Genomic DNA, 19,459 nt, shown 5'->3' with positions numbered 1-19,459 from the left:
ATGGCGGGAACCTACTTATATTAGGTTGAAACCTGATAAATTGCCTACACTCCATCATATTCATCTACCACCACCCCCACCCCCGAAAGAAAACCCGAGACAACTTGAAATGATTCACCAGTGACATCTTTGTATATATCCATAATTAAATTAGTAAACCCGTGTGGTGGAAGGGGTTCAGCTTGCAAATTACTAAAGCTTTAAAACTACATATTCCTAGTCTTCTCTACAAAGCGTTGTGCACAAATGAATATCCATTCCCGCCTTTTAATATTTACTGCCAGGATACACGACTTGCATATGCGAGTCAGAAGTTCATGGGCAGATCTTGCTGCCGAGCGGAACAGAGGGGCAGGGAAAGCTGGGTTGAGCCGAGAACCGACCAATCTCACCGCTGCGCCTGCCCCGCGTGGAGAGCAGGGTACCCAAGCCTGGAGGAGACCTCGAGCTAGAAGGGCCCGCGGCCCTGTGGTCTCCCGGGCGGGGGCAGGGGGTGGGACCCCCGGGGTGTACGGTGAGGGAAACGGAGGCGGGCGGCCCGGGGACTCCGCGCGCGCGGTGGGGAGGCCTCGCAGCCGCCGACCCTCGCCCTGCGCGCTCTTCGCGCCGCCCGCCGCCCGCCCTCCTCAGGATTGAGGAAGTGCGTCTGGCCCGGCCCGGCCCCGGCGCGCGGCCCGAGGCGCAAGGGCGGAGGGCAGAGGGGCGGCCCGGCCCGGATCCGCTGCTGTCCGCCCGGCCCGCACGCCACCCCGCGTCTCAGGCGCCCGCGGCTCTGCCCGCCGCCGCCGCCGCCGTCGCCGCAGGTACGTGCTGCCCCGACCCGCGCCCGGCCGGGGACCCGCCGTCTCTGTCGCCGCCCCGCGCGGAGCCCTGCGCCCCGCAGCCCAGGCCCGGGGCGCCGGCCATCCCCCGGCTCCCCGCGCCGCCGCCTCCCGGCGCGCTCGCGGGCTGCGGGGCGTGGGCCCCGGGCCGGGAAGCCGAGGCCCCGCGGGACGGCGCCCGGGCGGGGGCGCAGACGCGAGCCCCAAAAGGAGACTGCCCGGGACGGCCGCCCGTTCCCTCTGCCTGTGGAGAAAACGCCTGCCTCCAAGCGGGAGCGGGCCGTGCGGGAGTGAGCGCCAGTGCGCGGGGGTCGGGCCGGCGCGGCCGGGAGGCCCTCTGCCCGGGCGGCCCTCTGCCCGGGCGGCCGCGCGCCTTCGCCCTCCTGCACGGCTGGAGCGCGCGTCTCGCCCGGGGGTCCGGATAAAACCCGCCATCTCCTTGGCGGTCCCTGCGGGCGACCTTCCGCGGCGGGGGCGCGAGAGATGCGTGCGGTCGGGGGTGGGGGAAGGCCGGGGTCGGAGGGAGAGGGTGGCAGCGGAGGGTTCAGGGATCTCCGCGGTCGGCCCACCCTGCGCCTTCACGTTGGGAGGCCGTGAAGTTTTTCTCCCACAAGCACACCCCCCTGCAGGGATGGAAGGAGTAGAGAAACGGGAGCGCACAGTTATGGGTTCAGCGAGCCTCTCACCAAAGGCACTGCTTTTAGAGTTTGCCGCTCACTCGCCTTGGATCCAGATTCCCCGGGGCATTAAAGGGACAATTAGAATACGCACGATTTTGAAAAATGTTGACCTTCAACGTATTTTGCGGTCTAACCTAATTACCTTTGTTTATGTCCTGGAAGAAGAAAAAATTAAGTTAAAAACATACAAACCTCTCACCTAATTTGTCCCTACAGAAAGTTTGGTGGGGTCTGCCAAACCTCTCCCTGCCCCAGGCTTCCACACCTCAGGGAGTGGCCCCCTAGTAAATGCATTTGCTCAGATCAAAAACCTGGGAGGTGTCTCGCATCCTGTTCCCTCATCCCTTGAATGCAGTCGTTAGCAAGACCTGTTGGGTCTACTTCTCAAATGTGTCCAGGTCCATTCCCTTCTTTCTCACCACCCCAACCTAGTGCAAGGTACTAGCATCTCTTTCCTGTACAACTGCAGTACTCGCCCCAACCCCATTCTCTGTTTGGCAGCCAGAGTAATTTATTTTTTTTTTAAAGGTAAATTAGAGAGTGTCATTCCTCTGCTTGGGATACTTCAATAGCTTCTTCTTGTGCTTGGCATGAAATCCAGAAGACCTCCTTCCCCTCACATCCCCCAGTTGATCTGGCCTCTGCCATCTCAGACCACCTGGCCATTCCCTCCCCACCCAGCCACCCTCTCCAGACCCAGCCCCATTCTCACATCCCTCTCTTTATATCCTTCTTTTAGTTGCCACTGTCTGTGTTCCTACTTTATTTAATTACTCCTTTAATTTACCTGGAAGTCTCTGTGGGTGCTCGAGGAAGGTGTCAGAGACCCTTCCTATGTGCCTGTCTTGCTAACTGCTTCATCTTCACTCCCAGAGCTGTTCAGGAAGCCCGAAATGCATACAGGTATAGAGACTGAGTGGTGAATAGACAGCCTTAACTTGTTTGTGGCTTTAGACTCATAAGGGCTTCTGTTCTCACCTGGGATTGAGAACTACACATTTTTCCAGTTTGTAGCCCTATAATATTTTGATGTCCGCAAATGCATTAAACACATTTTTTTTAGGCAAGCCAGTATTGGTCAAGAGATGCCAGTAGTGCCAAAGGGAGTTCTTAGACCATGGGCCAACCATCTCGACCAGGCTTTTGATTCAAAAAAGAGCTGGATGATAAAAGCGTTTCTAACACACTTCACTTGCAAGTGTCTTCCAGCTCTTTGGCACTGGCAGCCCTTTCCAAGCCTCCTGAGAGACAAGTGAACAGATTCAGGATGTTTCTTGCACATCAGAAAGTACTTACTTAACTGTGCCCTCCCCATCAACTGTAAGTTTCATGAACTCATAATGCTCACTCTCCATGGAAAGGGCCCAGTAAAAACATTTGTCGAAGTAATATCAGGTTCCTTTTTTTCTTTTACATCAATGGTGAGGTTTTAAAAATTATTAACATAATTATTATTTCAGGACACTTCTTAAAACCCTTTTTAGTATGTGTATACTATAATGAAAAGAAAACGTAACTTGCAACCATTATTTGTTGCATTGATCTAAATCCAAAAGAAGCAGGAAGAAGCAAAGATCCGTTAGAGGGCAAAGATTGAGCAAAAGTTGAGTTACTTCATCTTAAAACTTCTACCTTAGAATATAAGCCAAAATATGAACTGTAATTGAAAAACTGCTCCAGTGGCAAAATCCTCCATTGGTAAAATGATTTTCAAAAGGAAACTGAAAATGAAAAGGGGAACAAAATGGCTGGGTGAGGGTTGGCCTAAAATATTCTTAAGATTTTTTTTTTTAACTTAAAAACATTATATGGTAAGACACTTCTGTTTTCAGAAGGAACGTCTGCTAGCATTTGGATTTTTGAAATATTGTTGGGTATATTTGAAATATTGTTGGTAGCTGATTTGGAGAGGCGTTTGAAAGTGGATAAGAGCTGTGTGCCTTGGTTTCTGAGTGTAGCTATGTGATTTGCAGCCTTTATTTTAAAACGGAGGTTCTGTTGTGTTACTTCTCCCTGATCCCTCTCAAGTTGATTTTCCTAGTCAGTTTTGCAATTTGTAAAGCCTTTGTCTCCTAAATGGTGTCCAGATTGATCATTCTTTCTTTCCTTCTTGGACTTTTCAGGCTCCCAAACCTCAAACACAGATTTTCCCAAGCATGGTTTCTCTGAACCTTTGGCTCTTTAGTTCGGAAAGGTGTGGGCTCACAAAGAGCAAGGCCTCTGGTTCAGGGCTTTCCCAGCCCCACCTCCTCCTGCCTGTAAGAGTACAGACCACCTGGGCCAGGGTCCTGATTTCTAGGCTCCACGATGAGAAAGCTCCGATGCCCTCACAACCTTGTTCTGGAGCTTGCTCAGTGCTCACCTTGTTCAGGGTACCTTCTAGAACCTGCTCACTGGGTCACTGGGGAGACAGTGGGTCTGCCCTCCAGCATGGATTTTTCTGAGCTTTTTTTTTTTTCTGTTTTCGGCTGTGTGGCATGTGGGGTCTTAGTTCCCCAAACTGGGAATCGAACCCATGCCCCCTGCTTTGGAAGCATGGAATCTTAACCACTGGACATCCAGGGAAGTCCCCTTCTGAGCTTATTAATCAGAGGGCAGGTGGGAGACCCTGCCGGCTTCCCCGTCCTCCCACTATTATTATTGCAAGTAAGAACCACCTCCAGTCCTATTGTAGAAAGTGACTGCAGAAATTTGACCTTGCTGGAAATCTCACAGCAACCCAGCAAGGTTGCCTGGAGAGGAGGATGCATGTCTGTTTTTAATAGATGATGTTGTCTTAGGCATCATTTACATGACCTTGATTTTTTTCTTTTTTTGGACTACACTGTTACCTTCTATCTCAGAGTTGTCTGTCTCAGAGAACAGCTGCCAATCACACCATACTTTTTAATATCTGTGCTATAGACTCCACATGAATGCTGGGAAAGACACTTGCATTTCAAACGGTTATCCCCTCCCATTGTGCAGTTCACCCCAGGCCCTGCCGAGCTGGGCGTGGGTCTGGCCCTCAAGGTGCTTCTCTGGTCATTTAATCGGCGTAGCGGGCTGGGCCGTCCTGTCAGGGACCCCAAGCTCGGTGGGAGCCCAGCATGTGAGAGCAGTGCTTTGCCTCATCACAGTCTCCTTAGTCTTAGGAGATGTGTGTGTATCTAACTCAGAGCATCTCTGGATTAATTCTTGGCTGTGGGCGGTTGCCCTGTGTAGGATGTTCAGCAGTGTTCCTGGCTGCTACCTGCTACGTGCCTCTGAGCACCCCCACCCCCAGTTGTGACAACCAAACATGCCTCCAGACATTGCCAAATACACCCTGGAGCGGTGGGGGCAGACAGGATGCAGGGAGCGCCTTTCTGTTATCCCCCGGGGCTCAAACTGACTTGGCTTCATAACCGGTACCAGTGCCTTCCAGACCTTTCTCTCTGGGATTGTTGCCTGGTTACCTCTTTGTCACAGCGTGCCCACCTCTGGGCTTCCAGAGGAGCCTGTCCTGGGCAAAGGGAAGCCTTGTTTTGTGTACCTGTGTCTGCCCCACCCCAACCGGAGCGTGAACTCCTGAAGGCAGGAGCCTGATGTCGTTGTCTTGGTGTCGCCGTGCTGGTGACAGTGAGTAAGTGCCGATGGAACAGTGATTGGGCCCTTTACCAGTAGGTGTTCTGCAGTTGTTTGGGATTTCTGAACCCTTCTCAGTTGCGAGCTGGGGTGGGGGAGCTCTGTCGTTTCAGTGCCCCCATCTGACCGGTGTGGCTCCATAGATGGAATGTGAAGAGGAATACGGCAGAGAAGGGGGAGGGGGGAAACCAGTGCCCATTTACCTCACCCTGTAAATACGTAAGTATGTGCAAAGGTGCAGGAACGGATCTGACAGTTAAGAAAAGCCTTCTGACTTGATGATGCTTTTTCACCACCAGGACGAGACAGCTTTCCGCTCAGCCGTGATGGTGTGTCTGTGACGTAGTCCACCCCTCAGGCAGGGGTGGCAGCTGTGACCACGGCGGGAACGGACTTGCTAGAGCGGCCCCCTCGAGGGTGGATGGTTGGAATGTCTCAGCGACCACCCAGCATGTACTGGTGTGTGGGACCAGAAGGCTCAGCTGTGTGTCCAGGACGCGCCATGGAGACCCACGACAACGGTAGGGCGGGGCGGGCCACGCCCACTTTGCATGCTCTGTGTACCAATAAGGGGTTTTCAACAAAGGATATGAAGTGCCAATTATTTGATGAATTGTGTGATTTTTCATCATAAACCATATCATGGGATTCTCACTTAAATTCTAAATATTGAAGGAGCCATGGTACAAAATGTATGTGGACCAAAGATTTATGTGGATTTTAAGAATCAGGGCATCAATTCATGTTGGTTAAAAAGATTTGTTTTTTTAAATGGGGATTTGGTTTTGTGTTCTCACTATAAAAATAATACACATTTATGAAAGAAAAATTGAAGAAAGAAAAAAGAAGTAGAAAAAGTAATTACCCAGAGTCCCCCTGCCCTAAACACAGCGAGTATCTTGGTATGTTGTCTTCTAGTCAGCTTCTCTGGGCTTTAGGGATTTTGTCTTAACCTTATTTACTTGTAATATGGTATGTACTTCAGTATCCTACCTTTTCCCCCTTGTGTCAGTCGCCTAGTTTGTGTGATCCCGTGAGATGTCACCTTACTTGGGAGCACTGTGCAAAGTGATCGACCTGATGCCTACCCTCCCGCTGGACGTTTTGGGACATTTGGGCTGCTTCTAGTTGCTGACTCTGGCTCTGACCGTCTTTCTGTCCATGGTTTTGAGATTATTTCCTTAAGACAGATTCACAGAAAGCGAGACCATGAGGTTTGAACATGTTAAGCCTCTTTACACATATTGCCAGATTGTTCACCGGAGTTGCATCACTTTTATCCTCAAAAAGATATCATTGATATCGTTAACAATACATATTTGTGAAGCTCTTAGTACATACTGGGCACTGGGTTCAGGGTCTTAGGAAATGAACTCATTTAATCCTCACAACGACCTATAAGTGGTACTTTTATCGCCGTTTTATAGCTGAGGAACATGAGAGTAAGAGAGATGTAGAAACTTGGTCAAGGTCCACAGCCTGTAATGGGCAGAACTGCCATTTGAACCCGGTCTTAACCCTGGACTGTCATCCTCCAGGTGTAGCCACCCTGCGCGGTTTTAGAGGACCTGGTATTTGCACCGCTGTGGAGTTAGCGATTCCGTGTTGTACGTGGCTCAGCGGACTTTTTTTTTCAGTTACCTGAATGTTTTTTCTCCATTGAAAATGCCCAAAGTCTAACTAAGGTGATGTTTCTGGAAGATTTCTTTACAGACAAATAAGATTATGAAATGAGAAAAGAATGTGCTTCTTGACATTGCCCGGCACTAAATGTTCCCAGACTGTCTGACTTGCATCTTTTGAAAAGTTCTGGGTTTTTTTCAGGTGTGTGCCTTTTCTCCGTCCTGTCACTGTCTTGTTTAGCACGCCACAGGTGGGTTGTGACTGTTTCACTGAGTGAGAAGGGGTGGGGAGACACTTCTGGGACTCACACAGTGTGATAAGGGCTCAAGAGCCTGCCTGGGGCTCTCAAGGCCCACATTCCGTTCTTAGTTCTGGGTGCCTTCAGCTGAGTGCCTCAACCTCTCTGAACCCTGATCCAGACAGACACAGAATCTCAGCGGGATGTGCCCATCAGCGTTTATTTCTGGCCCTCTGGCCAGCAGGGGCCTGGGGGGCTCCGCTGCAGTCTGCAGCTCTGCTCCACATGACTTCTGTCTTCCTGAGACCAGCAGGTTGGCAGGGCGCCTTCTTGCCTGCCGGTTGCAGAGGTGCAAGCGGGGAAAGCAAAAACATGCCATGTCTCTCAAGGCCTGGGCTCAGCGGGCACCCCGTTGTCTCCGTGCCTCTGCCTTTGGCCACAGCAAGTCACGTGGAGGAGCCCAAGCCAAGAGCTCCCTCCGTGAGGAGGCCATGGCCAGGCTGTGGGTGCAGACAGAGGGGAGGGATTGGTGTCCATCATCCCATCCACCATGATGGGAGTTGGTGGGTTTCAACAGTTTACAGAAATGTATCTTATTTATGTATTTCTATTTATTTATTTAAACAGCCAGCAGAGCCTTTTCTCCCATGAAACTACCTGGAGCCCTAGCTACTAACAGTGGAGTTGCTTTGATGGGCAGTCATGGAGGGGTGGGGGTGGTGAACGCCACCGCTGATCTTTGCCTTGACCCCAGAGCCCTGTGGGCTCGGTTTTAAAACATCGCGTGTTGGATTTCCTTCTAGCCACCGCTCTTTGCTTATCTGCAGGGCTTATGCTTTCTACAGTGAGCATGCCTTCTTTTGTTGTTGTTTTGCATTACTTTTGCCACCAGAAGAATAATATTGCAATTTATTTTAAATATTGTTTTCTATTTAAGTACAGAAGTTTTGTGATTAGGATCCAACCTGCATACCTCCTCCCTCCTTGGGGGCTCATTTCCAAGGTCAGATTTGCTTTAACTGGCCTCTTTCCCATTAATTTCTTTCTGGATTAAACGGGTTGATATTTGACTCTAGGACCCTGCAGCTGCGCCTCCCACGGGACCCACCCTCCGAGCTCTGTCCCCATTGGATGAGTTGGATTTTTTTTCTGCCCCACCTTCTCCCCAGAGGAGTCCTGCCTCCACACCCTCTCCCACCCCCCAATCCACCAGCCTCACCCCAGGGAAGACCCTTGCAGACCTAATTCCCAGCACTGCCTGAGGAAAACCGACTGTCAGAAAGAGGACACACACGTTATTCTCAACGTAGTAGCAGCTCACTTTCACCTTTTAAAAATCCTTGGACGATAACATGCTTTGGAAATAATGTTATTATACTTCCAAGCAGAGTTAGGAAAGGATCCAGACGTTAGTAAAAATTAGCAAGAAACTAACTTTTTATTTTGGGTTTTTGGTAGTGGTCTTGTGTGTGTGTGCGTGTGTGTACTGGGTGCGTGTGTTGGTGCCCCTGCCTGTTTTGACTTGCACAGCTCGCCCTGTGCTTGCTTAGAATGGTGAACCCTTTGGGCACCCGTGCATGTGTGTGCTTCTCCAGCTGCCTCTGGAGCCTGTCCTGTGTGTGTGCCTGTCCCGTGTGTGTGCACGTGTGAGCTGAGAGACCGAGGGTCAGTGAGATACTGGGGCAGGACTGCGGGCCACGCCAGTACGACAAACATGTCATTAGATGTTCTTCCACTTCCTTCTCCCTCTAGTCAGAGTGGAAAGACCTGTCCTGTCAGCTGAGATAAGGCTCCTGGGAAGCAGAAAAGTGAGGAAACTTGTAGATAATTGAGGCAGAGAACGCTTGGTGAGACTCTTCAGGATCATGAGCGTGAGGGGCGCTTGGACAGACATCACCCGAGGTGGTCCACATCCCCCCGCTTTCTGTGAGCGGTCCTGACTTCCACTGCCTGCCGCTCTCAGGGCTGTCCTCCACTGGACCCAGCACGGACCAAAGAAGGAGAAGGAACGTTCCGGAGGGCCTTCAAATCCCAGGTTTTTACATAGCTACTTCCAATGTCCTTTTCTTCTTCCTTGGGCTTTTTCCCATCTGTACTGAAAATAACTTTTTAATATAAAAGCCAAGTAGATTTGCCCAAGTGGGGGTTCTGCCTGCCTTCCAGAAATAGAAATAGGAAATGGTGTGAATAGGAAGTGTCCCTTGGGTGACAGCATGCTTTCTTAGTGAGCCATCGTAGGAAGTCCTGCAGGGGTCAGATCCGTGGTTTTGTGTGCCTTATCAGAGAGTAAGAGCCAGCCCACATCTTTAAGCTATTCCTGGAGTTGGTGTCCTGCTCATGCCTGCTGGGAGGACGGGGCTTTGTGGGGAAGAAGACTGTGGTCAACAGGGAACCCTCTGCAGCCTGGCTGCAGGAGCCGCACTGGGCCCTCCAGGCACCATAGCCAGTGCCCAGTAAGGAATCGCTTACTGAGAGAGGTGGAGGGGAGGGAGGCTGAGTGGTGGCCCAGATCGTGGGAGAAACGGCTGTGGGCATCCGTCCATGTGGGAGCAGTTAACACAGCTGTGCTTCAGGCCTGCGAAGTCCTGTCCAACAGCAGACGCTCTGGGCTTGATAGGGCTTTTCACATTAATCTGAATCTGAGGCTTAGATCATCTGATTGTTTAGAATATACTTGCTTCCTTCTAGGAATGGGGGAGCTGACTTCCTCGCACATATTCTAGCCTTTCTGTGGGCTGCTCTGATGGGAAGTGTGTGCTGTGGAGGCCTGCGGTCCTGTCTCCACCCGCCCAGGCTGACTGGCGTGCTTTAACCCCTTCCTTGAAATAACTAAAGCCTGTGCCTTGCGCTCCCTGGGGATTCCTTTTTAGGCTGAGCAGACCATCCCATCACTTTCAAGAGCATGCAGCCCACGGCATCACACAATTCACCTGTTTATCACCAAGCTTCTGCTTCTTAGTCTGTGGACTAACCATTAGGCCGTGGCCGCCTGGGCCCATGGGGAGAGTGGCCTCCCTCCCCTTCCCTCGCCTTCCCTCCACCTTGCCGTGGGTGGGCTCTCTGGAGCACTCCATCCCCCCAGCCCATTCTAGGTGGCCAGAGCCTGAAACTCACAGGATCTCAGCCCATCAACCCCTTCCCCACATTTGCCCCTGACTCCCTTTACTATGAAGAGGTCAGTGGCTTGTGAGCAGGGAGATGCCTACATGGACGTCCCCAGGTCCTGGTGCAGAGGGATAAAGGTTTTCTCCCACCTTCCTGGTTTCGTGGTCCATATGAGCCAGACTCTGGAGAAGCCATACCTGGGGATTTTTATGAAATTCTTTACCTCTGGTAATTGAGAGAACTCAATAACAAATAAATTATCGCACCCAGTAACATGTAAGTCCAAACTCTAGCGTATGAAATTCACACACATTTTTAGGAACCCTTATGAATGAAATTAGGGGCTTCCGATATTCCTTAGAAGTCCCAGTCCTGAGTCTCTTCACCATCCTAGCTGCCCCAGTGTTCAGTTTCTCCAGATTCTACCTAACCATCTTGCTATTTATTGAGTGACATTTGTTATAAACAATAAAAGAGAAAAAAAACGAAAAACAGAAACATACATCTCAAGCAGTACAATCCTTCCTAAGCCCCAAACCCTGATGTTATAGAAGGAGTCACACATTAGATAGAAATTATATTTTGCATTGTAAATAACTTTTTAGGGTTGTACTTCATTTTGCTAATTCTTCCTAGGGTTGTGCCTCACAGCTTTTATCTCATCTACCAGCAACCAGCATCCAGCATCCAGCATCCAGTGGCCAGGCATGTCACCAGGTGTTGGTTTAAAATCAATTGCTTACGTATTCATTTCAGGAGAACCAAAACCAAAAATAACTTAGTTTTGGCACTCTGAATTTTTCAGCAACTTAGAGATATTTAAAGGCGTCGAAAACTTTAGTTCATTATTTTGAACATAGAATCAAGTGATGATGCAAATTTGAGGTTAGAATTTGAATACAAAAGGACAAGAATGGCGCTCTTCAAGTTGCTTTCAGTAGCTCATTTTGGGCGTCGCATGGCCACGTGATTTCCTGGATGCGTGGCCCACACGTGTGGCGATAGAGGTGGAAGAGGCCAGGGCAGGCCCTTCAGGTTGTTTGCATCCCTCTCTTCTGCTGCCAGGGTCAGAAGTCTCCAACGAGTGGTCGCCCATGTGCCCATGCACACATCACCAGTACCTCTGGGTTCAAAAGCAAAAAGCAAGCAAAGAACGCCTGCTTGATAGCGGGCAGGGGCCTCTCCGAAGTTATGAAAACATTACTTGTGTGTAATCACACATGTTCTCATAGAAAATCAAATGCCATCCTGCTCAGGTGACCACTGTTAGCTGAGTGTGTTTCTTTTCCATCCTCTTCCTGCACTCATGTACACACACACACACACACACACACTTCTTTTTGTATATATTTCTGGTTTTACATGTATGACATTCAATTGTACATATGGTGTGCAACTTTGTTTTACTTGAGCGATGTGCATCTTGGAGTGTTTTTCATGTGCATCAAGTTCCATAGTGTAAATACAATATTTAATCAATCCCCCTTTAGATTCTTTCCATATTTTGCTTCTTGCCGTAAGGGTTGAGTATACCCCCAGCAGAATGGCAGGATCAAAGAATAAGCACATTAAAAATTATCAAAGTAATACACAGCCTGGTTAAGGAAGAAAGTGATACAGACACACTATAAGGCCAAGCCCCAGTGTCAGCTCCCAAAAGTGTCTGTTTCCTGTTTCTGGTTCTAGTGCTTCAGGTCACCACCATTTCTCTACATAAAGAATATGCCTGTGCGTTTCTCTTGCTTCATCCACTGAGACAGAGTCTGCTGCCTGTCTGCCACGACAGAGGAAGATTTCTTTCCCCTTGGCCCACACCTCCCAGCTGCTCTCTCACACTTAATTCTCTCAGTGTGGACTGGTCTCTGGGTTGTTTTTGTAACATGAAATAATATGTTCCCATTGCTATGACCTGGCCTGGGGACTCAGTATCTTCCATGTTCTGTGGGGTCCAGGAGATGCGCACCTCTTCCCTACTTTTTGTCTCCACCTGGCTCCCACTCTTACTCACAGCTCTTCTTTTGAGCCCTTAATTACCTGGAGCACGTGAGTGAGAAAACTGCTCAGAAAGGACACGTGAAACTTGGTGTTGCTGGAAGCATTGGCTCTTCCCCGTGTCCCAAGTGGAAATCATTTGCCTTTAGACCTTAGAAGAGCCTGCTCTATCATCCTCTGATGTGGTCTGGTTCTCACTGCTTTCTGGGTGACCTGTTTTTTTCTCTCTTTAAAGAGAGAATCTCTTGGAATCTTCCTTGTATGTCTGGTCTTCTGAAATTTCATAACAAAAGACCTGGGTGAGGGTCCTTTTCCTTCATGCTGCGTGGCATAGCGTAGGTCAACCATGTATCCCTTTCAGGCCTGGAAAAGTCCTTGTATTTTCCTTGATAATATTCTCCTCCTCAGCCTTTTCTCTTTTTTGTTTTGTTCTGTTTTGTTTTCTGGAACTCCTGTTGCTTATCTTTTCTCTCACGTTTTCCAACCTTTCTTCTTTCTCTTAAAGTTTGAGAGATGTCCTCAACTTTATCTTCCAGCCCTCCTGATTGAACATTTCATTTTGGCATTCATTTTTAACTTCCAAAAGCTCGTTCCTATTCTTGATTGTTCTTTTCATAGCATTCTGTCCCTATGACATATATGCAGTGTCTTTTATTTTTTTTTTTATAAATTTATTTATTTATTGGCTGCGTTGGGTCTTAGTTGCTGCACATGGGCTTTCTCTAGCTGTGGCAGGCGGGGGCGGGGGGTGCTACTCTTGTTGCGGAGCACAAGCTCTAGGCGCGTGGGCTTCAGTAGTTACAGCACACGGGCTCAATAGTTGTGGCTCATGGGCTCTAGAGCGCAGGCTCAGTAGTTGTGGTGCACGGGCTGAGTTGCTCTGCGGCATGTGAGATCTTCCTGTAGCAGGGATTGAACCCGTGTCCCCTGTACTGGCCGGCAGATTCTTAACCACTGTGCCACCTAGGAAGTTCCTGCAGTGTCTTCTTGAATTCTCTTGAGGATCCTAATTGGCATTTATTTTATTTTATTTTGATATCAATCTTACTATCTTCTTAGTTAATTTCTAAATTTATTTTGTAATCTCACATTCATTGATTAAAATAAACATTTTTACAATGAATTCCAGATAAACAAATAATTATAGGATTCAAAGCATTATTAGGGAAATTTGCAATCAGCTAGAAGGCTGTTACCAGAGCTCTGGAGAGAAGGCCCAGGATAGCCTAGGAAGGCAGGGCAGGAAGGAAGAAGAGGGTGGACTGGGGATCTTTTCTGAGGACGTTTTATGTAACAAACCACTGCGTAACTCACTGACTTAAAAGTACAGCAGTTTATAGTTTCCTGGGATTCTGTGGGTGGGAAATCCTCAGGGCTCAGCGGGTGGTTCTTCTTGCCTCACTCACGCATCTGACAGCTCCGTGCTCCTCTTGGGTGACTGCTCCCTCCACATGCTTTCTCCTCATCCAGATGTCCACTCCCAGCCTCCTTATAGCTTAGCAGCTGAGTTTCCAGAGCTCAGAAGCAGAAATTCTGAGGCCTCACTAAGGCCTGAACTGTCTCTTCATTGCTTCTCCCGCCCCCCATTGGCTCAAAACAGTCAGGAGGTAGGTCCAGGTTCCATGCCGGACAGGAAATATAACAGATTCCAGCTTCCAGAGGAAGGAATGGAAAAGTCTGTGGCCATCTTTAATACAGCACACCAGAGAAATCAATAATGGATTACATGTGAGGCGTAAAAGAAAAAGGAATCAAGGATGTACCCAGACTCAGATTTAACTGGTATTAATATTTTGCCATTTTTACTTCAACAATTATTTTAAAAGGTAAAACATGACAAGAATAGTGAGAGTTCCCTTTGGACCTCTCCTTGGCCGACTGCTCTTCATTGGCGCCCAAAGGTAGCCATGATTCAGAGTGAGCATGGACCTGTTTCCATGCTTTATACCATCGGTAATTATGTCAGTGCCCACAGATATGTAGTATTGTTTCTGTCCCACCAGGCAGTCCTACTCTGGTCAGCAAAAATTCTGTAATGTCTCCTGCCTGGGTTAAGGAAGAGGCGTCACTGAGGGGGAGGAAATCACACAGCCCGTGTCTGCAGGATGAGTTGCCTGTGGTCCCCGGTCTCTCATTCTTTCACCGGGAGGCTGGCCAGGGCATCTGGTGCGTGGGCATGGGTTCCAGTCCCGCAGAGGGTCCAGCGTGGATCTCTCTTCCCAGAGGCTAGCCTGCTCGTGGTGTGCCAGGGTGGGTGCTGGCTGCCTATGGGGGACCACCTGGGGCCACTAGACCCATGGAGACTGAGCTTGGATGCCATCCCTTCAGCTGGGAGAAGGGGGCACCCCTCAGCTGGCTCATTGTCCACATTTGAGGAGTGGCAATTACAGTCACATTTGGGTAATCCTGCTCTTTTCAGAACAATTTCCATATTTAAGATTTTAAAATAAATATTTTCGTACTGTGCCAATCTTTTTGTAATTTAAGTTTTCAGTCAACATTGTTTGTAATCAATCAGTGTGATACACCATATTAACAAATTGAAGAATAAAAACTACATGATCATCTCAATAGATGCAGAAAAAGCTTTTGACAAAATTCAACACCCATTTATGGTAAAAACTCTCCAGAAGGTGGGCATAGAGGGAACCTACCTCAACATAATAAAGGCCATATGTGACAAACCCACAGCAAACATCATTCTCAATGGTGAAAAACTGAAAGCATTCCCTCTAAGATCAAGAACAAGACAAGGATGTCCACTCTCTCCACTCCTATTCAACATAGTCTTGGAAGTCCTTCCCACAGCAATCAGAGAAGAAAAAGAAATAAAAGGAATCCAAATTGGAAAAGAAGAAGTCAAACTGTCACTGTTTGCAGATGACATGATACCATACATAGAAAATCCTAAAGATGCCACCAGAAAACTACTTGAGCTAATCAATGAATTTGGTAAAGTTGCAGCATACAAAATTAACACACAGAACTCTCTTGCATTTCTATACACCAACAATGAAAGATCAGAAAAAGAAATTAAGGAAACAATCCCATTCACCATTGCAACAAAAAGAATAAAATACCTAGGAATAAACCTACCTAAGCAGGTGAAAGACCTGTGCTCAGAAAACTATAAGACACTGATGAAAGAAATCAAAGACGACACAAACAGATGGAGAAATATACCATGTTCTTAGATTGGAAGAATCAACATTGTGAAAATGACTATACTACCAAAAGCAATTTACAGATTCAGTGCAATCCCGATCAAATTATCAATTGCATTTTTCACAGAACTAGAACAAGAAATTTTACAATTTGTATGGAAATGCAAAAGACCCTGAATAGCTAAAGCAATCTTGAGAAGGAAAGACAGAGATGGTGGAATCAGGCTTCCTGACTTCAGGCTGCACTACAAGGCTACAGTGATCAAGACAGTATGGTACTGGCACAAACACAGAAATACAGATCAATGGAACAGGATAGAAAGCCCAGAGATAAACTATGGTCAACTAATCTATGACAAAAGAGGCAAGGATATACAATGGAGAAAAGACAGCCTCTTCAATAAGTGGTGCTGGGAAAACTGGACAGCTACATGTAAAAGAATGAAATTAGAACACTCCTTAACACCACACAAAAAAATAAACTCAAAATGGATAAAAGACCTAAGTGTAAGGCCAGACACTATCAAACTCCTAGAGGAAAACATAGGAAGAACAGTCTTCGACGTAAATCACGGCAAGATCTTTTTTAATCCACCCCCTAGAATAATGGAAATAAAAACAAAAATAAATAAGTGGGACCTAATGAAACTTCAGAGCTTCTGCACAGCAAAGGAAACTATAAGCAAGATGAAAAGACAACCCTCAGAATGGGAGAAAATATTTGTAAATGAATCAACAGACAAGGGATTAATCTCCAAAATACATAAACAGCTCATGCAGCTCAATATCAAAAAAACAAACAACCCAATCAAAAAATGGGCAGAAGACCTAAATAGGCATTTCTCCAAAGAAGACATACGGATGGCCAAGAGGCACATGAAAAGCTGCTCAACATCACTAATTATTAGAGAAATGCAAGTCAAAACTACAATGAGGTATCACCTCACACCGGTTAGAATGGGCATCATCAGAAAATCTATAAACAGTAAATGCTGGAGAGGATGTGGAGAAAAGGGAACGCTCTTGCACTGTTGGTGGGAAAGTAAATTGATACAGCCACTATAGAGAACAGTATGGAGGTTCCTTGCAAAATAAAAATAGAGTTACCATATGACCCAGCAATCCCACTGCTGGGCATATACCCAAAGAACAGCGTAATTCAAAAAGACACATGCACTCCAATGTTCATTGCAGCACTATTTACAATAGCCAGGACATGGAAGCAACCTAAATGCCCATCAACAGATGAATGGATAAAGAAGATGTGGTACATATATACAATGGAATATTACTCAGCTGTAAAAAGCAGTGAAACTGGGACATTTGTAGAGACCTGGATGGACCTAGAGACTGTCGTGCAGAGTGAAGTGAGTCAGAAAGAGGAAAACAAATATCATATATTAACATATATGCAGAATGTAGAAAAATGGTACAAATCAACTGGTTTGCAAGGCAGAAATAGAGACCCAGATGTAGAGAACAAACATATGGACACCAAATGGAGAAAGCAGGGAGGGTTGAGGGGGAATGAATTGGAAGATTGGGATGCCAAATTGTACGTTCTAAATATATGAAGTTTATTGTATGTTAACTATATCTCAATTAAAGTTTTTTTTTAAAAAAAGACATTAAGTTTGTAGTGTGTAAGAGCTTTATTTTTCCAGGAAACTGGATAAAACCTTTTACCTATAAACCATCTAGGCCTGGTGCTTTTTTATGGGTAGACTTTTAAATTATTGATTCCATCTCATCAAAGACTTTAGGTTTATTTAAATTTTCAATTTCTTCTTGAGTTAATTTTGTCAGTGCATTTTTCTAGATAGTCGCCCATTTAACCTAGATTTTCATGTTTCCCATAATCTAGCATAAAATTTTGTAGTGGCTTCAGGATTTAAAATATGTTTTATGATGATGTCATTTAGTTTTCATAGATACATCATATACTCGATATAAAATTCCAAAGTACAAAAGGGAATACAGTGAAAAGTACTCTCTCCTACTCTGGTCCCTAGTCTTCCAGTTCCCCTTTCATTCAAAGAATCAGAGAAAATAATTCCCTCTCTCATTTTTCTTCCTCAGAACTCAGTTTCTTAGGCCTAGATTCAAAATGGCTTTTATTCTTTTCATAAATCTTTAGCCTAGGCAGAATTTTGAAATGTTATGTTTTTATCTGTTTTTTTCCATCTTTTACATTATGGAAAATTTTGAACACATCATAAAAGTAGAGAGAATGCAGTAATGGACCTCTCTGTACCCACTGCCCCAGCTCCAGGAATTATCTTACATAGCCAATCTCAGTCTATTTGTATTCTCTCCCCTTTCTCTCCAGATCATTTAGAACCCGATTCTTGACGTCATAGGTCCAATTTCAATACATTTTACAGACATTTTTTAAAATAAAAATGTATTGCCTTAATAACATCAGATATCTAGTCAGCATTCTAATGCCTTTGATTGTCTCATAATTTGTTTTTATCAGTGGTTAGCTTGAATCAGGTTTGTTGAATCAGGGTCCCTGTTTTCTATTGAGGCTGTTGATTTTTGCCTTTCTCCCTCACTTCCTTTTTCCTTCCAATTTAATTGTTGATAAAACCACATAGCTTATCTTTGGTAGTTCCCCATAGTCTGGATTTTGGTGATTGCATCTCATATGGTGCTCCGCTATGCTTCCATAGATCCAGAGGCTTGATAACATTCAGTAAGACGGCACGAACACCAAATAGCTAGTGTTGTGTATTTCCTGTTGCTTCACCATGGGAGTCAAATGATGTCAACTGTCTCTCTGACGTTTAAATTTATCAGTAATTTTTGGTGTTGTCAGCATGATACTTCATCATAAAGGTCCTAAAGGTTTTTCGGCTTTTCACCTAATGATTTTATTAGTCATCAGTAGTTGCTTTAGATCAGTTATTTCTTTGGGGTTGTGAAGTGGTGATATTTTAAGTCTATCATTCTTCATCTAGCTGAGATCTATCTCTAAAGAAGGACTTTCTCCCATCAACTCTGTGGTAGCTTGAGATACAATTTGTATGTGAAAGTCAGGATAAATGAATCTTTCCCTTATTTTAATTATTCCTTTTTCTGAAAATAGATCAATTCCCTAGTATCTTTCAAAGGTGACCAATAAAGGGTTTCATCTTAGTATTATTATTCACTCATGGATTTTAACTTTTTTATTTCTGATGCTAAAATTATTCATCTTTTGCCAGCAGAAGCCCCTTGGGGTTGGTTTCTCTATCTTTTGACATGACCCCAGGAGTCTTTGATAACATCCTTGCTTTCTGATGTGCCAAGATATTCCAGGCTCCTGTGGTCCAGTTTCTGTCCCAGACCTGCCATCTGCCATTTCTCATGATTTAATTCTCCACTGTATATTTTTGTCTCCTTTCTCATTCCAGATATTATCCGTACTTTCGCTACTCCCCATCCCCTGTTTATTTCTTTCCTTTTTTTTTTTTTTTGATCAATCTTTCAGTCAGATTGTTTCATGTGTCCTTTGAAAGAAGCAGCTTTGGTTTTTGTTGTTGCTCTTTTTAATTTCTTTGCTTTCTATTTGTTTTTTCCCAAACAGAAGATCTCACATATTTATTACTGAGCCAATCCACTAGTGCAGAAACATTGAAACAAAGAGGAAAATTATGTTCCCAATAAAACACATCCAGCTGTGCAAATAGTAGTGCTTTTCAGAGTGATATGGTTAAGATGCACATGACCTTGATACAGCACAAACATGTGTGCCATTTCATGAGTGATTCCTTGTAGACCCAGGTGGAGTCTTCTCCAGTGTCTTCTCTTGGAGTTGTACCTGATTTTATTACATTTTATCTGAATCCGTTGGGGAATAGGATGATTCTGCTTCTGTTTCTTGCCAGGAATTGCTTGAACCTGAAGGTCTTGTGAGAAGACAGGGCAGGGAACTGAGTCAACCACACACACCAAGATGGCGGACAAAACCTCTGGTTTCTATTCGATTGATTTTTTTTTTTTGGCCTGCACCAGGTCTTAGTTGTGGTATGCGGGATCTTCCCTGCTGCGTGCAGGATCTTTGTTGTGGCATGCGGGATCTTTAGTTGCAGCATGCAGGATCTAGTTCCCTGACCAGGGATCGAATCCAGGCCCCCTGCATTGGGAGCATGGAGTCTTAACCACTGGACCACCAGGGAAGTCCCTCTATTTAATTTTTGTTTTTATCTTTATTTTCTTCTTTTTTCTAAGTTCACTTCTCCCTCT

The 19,459-nt window shown here is 46.2% G+C and overlaps 1 protein-coding gene across 4 annotated transcripts in view; it reads left to right on the top strand.

The window, feature by feature from the left end:
* Window positions 1–422: 422 nt before the first annotated feature.
* The window catches only part of LRRK1 (leucine rich repeat kinase 1), a 119,823-nt gene continuing 100,786 nt past the window's right edge, over window positions 423–19,459 (top strand). For 3 of the 4 annotated variants that reach the window (XM_057721051.1, XM_057721050.1, XM_057721049.1), the window contains exons 1-2: window positions 423–803; window positions 5,407–5,628. In XM_057721051.1, the coding sequence (XP_057577034.1) occupies window positions 5,529–5,628 (100 nt within the window). In that variant the 5' untranslated portion in view covers window positions 423–803; window positions 5,407–5,528. Of the gene's footprint in view, window positions 804–5,406; window positions 5,629–8,720; window positions 9,004–19,459 lie in introns of those variants that run through there. The other variant, XM_057721052.1, reaches the window with a different exon arrangement.

The sequence above is a fragment of the Hippopotamus amphibius genome, chromosome 2 (assembly GCF_030028045.1).
Source record: "Hippopotamus amphibius kiboko isolate mHipAmp2 chromosome 2, mHipAmp2.hap2, whole genome shotgun sequence".
Taxonomy (NCBI): domain Eukaryota; kingdom Metazoa; phylum Chordata; class Mammalia; order Artiodactyla; family Hippopotamidae; genus Hippopotamus; species Hippopotamus amphibius.
The sequence above is the reverse complement of the archived record's forward strand: the minus strand, read 5'-3'. Positions and strand labels throughout refer to the sequence as shown.